Source organism: Osmerus eperlanus, chromosome 10 (genome assembly GCF_963692335.1).
Source record: "Osmerus eperlanus chromosome 10, fOsmEpe2.1, whole genome shotgun sequence".
NCBI classification, from domain to species: Eukaryota; Metazoa; Chordata; class Actinopteri; order Osmeriformes; family Osmeridae; genus Osmerus; species Osmerus eperlanus.
In genome coordinates this window covers 12,080,665-12,086,446 of record NC_085027.1, presented here as the reverse complement: position 1 = coordinate 12,086,446, position 5,782 = coordinate 12,080,665, and the positions used below count along the sequence as shown (strand labels likewise).

At 43.2% G+C, this 5,782-nt stretch overlaps 1 protein-coding gene across 1 annotated transcript; it reads left to right on the top strand.

Annotated features, from left to right (window-relative positions):
* The first annotated feature begins 4,216 nt into the window (after positions 1-4,216).
* Positions 4,217-5,372, top strand: LOC134028325 (putative nuclease HARBI1). Its single transcript, XM_062471807.1, has 4 exons — positions 4,217-4,501; positions 4,612-4,724; positions 4,800-4,911; positions 4,993-5,372. Exons 1-4 carry the CDS (start codon positions 4,300-4,302, stop codon positions 5,370-5,372), a joined length of 807 nt encoding a protein of 268 aa, XP_062327791.1. The 5' UTR covers positions 4,217-4,299.
* Positions 5,373-5,782: the final 410 nt, after the last annotated feature.

The window sequence follows — 5,782 nt, the reverse complement described above, 5'->3', positions numbered from 1 at the left end:
GTGAGAGGTAGAGACAGAGATGGAGAGAGTGAGATACTCAGCACATTATGTACCCCTGTATTCCCTGAGTGGCTCAACAGACATGGTGACGTGAGTGTGAGTCAGAGCCGAGAACGTGACAAACGTGTGGCAGGACTCATACAGTATATATTTGAGCCTTGCAACACGTACATGTGTGTGGCACACGTTTCTCATGACATACTGTAGATTATCTAGCTCCTGTTGTACTGCATGAAATCGATACACAAGATGGCCGCCGGGTGTTAACATGGATATGTATCATACAGGCTAATCTGGAACATTTAACCAAAACAGAATTGTGTTTCATCATTAGCCTTCATCGTAAATCCACAGGATGTGCTCGACTTGAACCCGAGGTGAGGCCAAGAGAGAGCAGAAGAAAACCTTTTAGACAACATGCAGTTTTATGATGTGATGGAAAAGAACAGTTAAGTATCTGACTACCGGTGTCTGTCTGGCTGACATTCTGCAGAGGTTATCACAGCGGGCAACCCCAACGTCACCCCAGAAGATCTGCAGGTGGGACCACCACACACTAACACGAAACAGAGGCCTGTTACAAGGCGTTGTCACGCTGCTCAACAAAGCCAACAAAACACAACCAACAGGAAATGTCTCTGTGGTTCCTACCTTCCCTGTAAACACCAGTGCTGATTGGTGTTCTGTGATCACTGATGCTTGATGACTGGTGTTTCATGTGGACTCGGCTTGGTCTACTCTAGTTGGACTTCAGTCAAAGCTTCAGTTTAGACCTCTTGAGCATTCTTCAGTTTTTTTTCGTAGTTTTTTTCTTGTGTTCTCTGAGGGTTTCAGGTTGGTTATCTGGAGGCAACGGTGAAGTAATTTGTTCTTGTAAACAGAACTACACAACGTTTGGTTTAATGTGATTAGACTTACATGATCTGGTGAGTCTATGTCAGACATTGTTGACTGTTACATGAAATAAAAGGCATCAATAAGGGAAACCATGAATGATTATTGGGGCCCCTTAATCAACCCATTAATATAAAAGTGTGTCCCCTCCATTTTGAGCTGCACTAAGCGATGGAGCCATGGATTTTGAGAGCCACAAACCAGCTTTCGACAAGAACACTGTTCTCACTAAAGTAGCCTTATCTCTGCAAATGCGCTTCCAACAAGCCTCTCTGGTTTTGTCAGCTGTCACAGTGTTCGATTTATCCCGTAACCCTTCTTTAAACTCCTTATATCCTTATATCTTCAACGTGCATTCTTCCTGACAATGATGCAAAGCTTGAGCCAACGCCTTTATGTAGGCAATGGCCGACAACTGTACATAATAAATTGATTATTATGGAATCAGTAGGCCTACGTTATTTTAATCTGAAATATTTAGATTTCTGTGTTAGTGGGTCATGTTTAATTCTCTTCATGGGGAAGAAAATTTTTCCTTCAAGATTCTGCCAATGCCCATGCATAGAATACACAAAATGTGATTCATGTTGTATAAAGTATATGTAAATAGTATTTGATACAGCAATTACTATAATATAAACAAAAAATACAAACAACAAAAAATACTTTTATTGTTTTAGCATAAATGTGCATATTACTAATGAGCTGTTGTAGCAATTAATTAATTTGCAAGGAAAGAAGGTGCTCTATATCCAATTGAAGTCGTATTAGTTCCAGAACGACGCCCTGCCTCAGACACCCTGCCTCAGTCCCAGAGGCAGGATATGCTGCAGCATTTCGCTAGTTATTTTCTGAATGAAAATCTAAAAATACACACCGTATTTTATGAATGAAATGCTAAAAATACAGCTCACATTCATCCATTCTCCGGCTGCTTTTCCCTCTCTCCCCCCACCCACCCTCTCTCTCTCTCTCTCCCTCTCTCTCTTCCACCCTCTCCCACCCTCTCTCCCTCTCTCTCTCTCTCTCTCCCTCTGTCTCCCTCACTCTCCCACCCTCTCTCTCCCTCCCAGCCGGTTATCTTTCTCCAGCTCTAAGATCCGAGGGATGACACTCTGAGCATGCCGCCAAACATATTCATTTCCTGGCCTGAGACACCAAATGTCTGTATACATTACCACCTGATCTGTTAGGCAGGGGGCTCAGGGATCCAGTTCTCTGGGCTGGGAGGAGGAACACATAGGTAATAGCTGTGGCCTGCCTTCGACACCGAGGCACATCTCTGTACCTCATCATCCCCCCCCCCTCACATTCGTCTAGCTGATTGAAAAGAGGTGGTTGACCAATTAGCACAACTTGATGTCCTTTTTATCTCCTTGGAACCATGATTGACCGGTTGTTATCCAAACCAGGGTGTTATCCAAACCAGGAAAAATGTGTTGGTCTCAATAAAGACTGTTTTGCAAGCACCACTACTGAGCCATCTCTACAACACCCCTCTTGACTAGTTTGTGTTTGCTGACTGCAAGACTTTAAGAACACATTGTGTTATTTTTCACTCGTTAACCTGCTAGTGTTGGAGGATAATGGAACCTAAATCTATAGTCTTTAATGATCTGGATCTTACTCAAGTTCGATTACACTTCAATTCAATTACACTTAAGCTGCACAGAGAATATCAGGATTCATTACCTATGCAAGTGCTACTTAATCATTTCATTTGCATTAGCGTTTAACATTTAACTTCAGATCCCCCTCATTACTGGTGTTGGAACATACGGTGGATAGCTTACAGTCGAAGTCTAAAGTTCATGCCTGACTGTATATAACTAATATGTTATTATCATTTAAAACCGATAGGAGACGCCACTGTATATCATAGCGCAGACGCACAATGAAACATTGTTAGAGGTAGTGTAAATGAAAAAAAGTATTTTGGGGATTTCTGCTGACTTTTCTCAGACTTGAATAAGAGCACAAAAAGCAGAAAATGACAAGAGGCATCTATGAACTAACAGTGGATGGATGACATATACTGTCTCTGCTGGCATGACATGCTTCCCTTTGACCTAGCTGATCTGGAGTATTTATGCAAAGCTCATTCAGAAATATGTTTTTCTGAAAAAATGTAAACCCCCATCAGCTAACTGGCCTTGGCTCCCTCTGATATCTTGACCCCCCGCCGCCCATCCCCTCTCCTCTTCCCTTGGGAAGCCTGGGCCACAGCCATGACAAGTCTTAATATTTACATTCCTCTTTGTCATGAAAAACGCCTCAGACTCAACAAAAGAGAGGCTAAAACTGTGCGGAGCTGGGTCGGAGTTCTTAAAAAGGGAACAGTTCTTTCCGTGGAGCCATCTTTAGAATGTAGAGAATGCTCTGATGTCACCTGCAGGAATTTCAGGTATGCAGAATCAATGTCCTGTAACCTCTCCACCACCCAGAACACAGTATATTTTGAAAATACGACTCATTCTTCCGTAGTTAGTCCATATCTTTCCCTGAAGTACTTTAGTGGGCCATTAGTGAACTAGACCATCATGGACTTGACTATGACTTCGAGACCGGCGGGGAGTGATTCATTCAGTAATGTACAATAACATCATCTTGAGGGCTGACAGGTTTACAGTGAGATAAACTCTCCTAGACATTCCTAACAGATCAGCTGAAGGTGTACAGTATCGCCATGTGGAACTACAGTTGGACTCAGAGGATCCGATAGTGTGGTGGAGAGTACAGTGCTTCCTGACTGATGTTTGGTTTGCAAATCTAGGCCATCGCCTGGAAACGGAACCTCACAGGGGACTGATAAGTTACTGTTGGGACTGTTCCCTAAAATAGGGACAGTCTGGTCTGCTTATTTCCGTGGTGTTGTTCCCCAGCAGTTCTGTTGGAAAACAGTGTTTTTGTTATGAAGCAAAAACACTTACAGAACAGTCCAAGGGGGTATTCCAAGTAGCGGGTTTAGTGAAAACTTTGAGTTGTTTAACCCTGAAAAGAGGCATACTCCGAGTTCCACGTTCCAGAAAGAGAGGTAACTAAACCTTTTGGTAAATTGCCATGGTAACTTACTCTGTGAAACTAACCTGCTCGCTAGCAGGTTTTCTATGAAAAACTCTTTGCATTTTCCTAGCAATCCCCACCCACTTTCGGATCTTGAAACAGTTTGCAGACATGGGGTGTCCTTTCCTGGGTCGGCCGATCGATTACAAGCAAAATATAATTCGCATAGCCTTACGCCAGGAGAGGATTTTAAGACCGCGATTAGATGTACTTTCATTCCCCGATGAATACCTACGCGAACGTTACCGTTTTTCATCACATTCAATAATTTATCTCACCAACATTCTCCATCCATACATTGCTAATGTAACACACCGTGGACGTGCTCTCAGAACAGACCAAATGATATGCGTTGCTCTCCGTTTCTTTGCCAACGGGAGTTTCCTATACAACATTGGCAATGCAGAACATCTTGGAAAAGCAACAGTCTGCCGAGCCATAAGAAAAGTGGCCCTGGCACTGAAAGGCCTACTGCAGACCTACGTAGTCTTTCCTGGGCACAAACCTCTAAGGACCATCAAAGAGGAATTTCACATGATTTCAGGTGACTGATGTAGCACACATTCAGTTTAAGTCAATGAAGAAATTTGAAATCATGTGAATGACAATGTTGCAATCTCAGACTGGGATGAGTAAATCCTTTCCATTTTGCAGGATTTCCCAATGTGATTGGCTGCATTGATGGCACCCACATCCCCATCATAGCTCCATCCATTAATGAAGGAGACTATGTGAATAGGAAGTCATTCCACAGCATTAATGTGCAGGTAGATTTACAATAATAAAGACTACAGCACAACTTTAAAATATTGCAGCTAATATCTCTTCTCTGCACTGGCAAGATTATATGTGATGCAGCACATTTGATCTCAAATGTGGAGGCCAAATGGCCTGGCTCGGTACATGACTCAAGGATATATCGCGAGTCTACCCTGAGCAACAGAGTTGCAAATGGTAAGTTAAGCTTTGAACAAATAACATTCCCTTGTCTGCATCTTCTACCACACTCACAATGTACCCACTATATACTTACAGGAGAGTTTCATGGCCACCTGCTTGGTGACAGAGGGTACCCATGCCAGCCCACTCTGATGACCCCTTACCATGACCCTGAGCCGGGCCCTCAGCAGTGGTACAATGTGGCCCACTGCAGGACTAGAGCCCGGGTGGAGATGACCATAGGCATTCTCAAAGCCCGGTTCCAGTGCCTACGTAGACTGAGGGTAAAACCAGAGAGGGCATGTGATATTATTGTGGCATGTGTTGTTCTTCATAATATTGCCACTATTAGAGGAGAGCAACACCCTGCCGTACAAAACGACCCTGAGGATGACCATCCCCTCCAACCTGCAGATGTCCAAAATGGGAGAGAAGTCAGAGACATACTGTGCCGCACACACTTCCAGCAACCCTGACACTGAAATAAACACAAATCATTACCATTTCATTTTGTCTTCTTTATTGCCTACAAATAGAAATGCAACAATTAATATTAATATATTGTTCTGACAATTAACACTCACTCACCTGTGACCATGCACCCACCTGCAGCTGGTGTTCTAGCAATTCAATTTCTAGATCCGTCTTCTTTATCTTCCGCCCCAAATACACCATCTCTTGGTCAGTTTTCTCCATTTGTTTTAACAAATGGAGTTTGTACAAGTCCTTAACTGGTAACTGGGAATACATTAGGATGACATTAAATCCCAGTTCTACACACAGAATTCACCTGCCATTTACTGAACATCTCACTGTCTGTAGCTGTGCTTTGGAGGTTGATGGACCCCTCTCCTGGCAAGGCTCATCCATGCTCTGTTCAACAGGA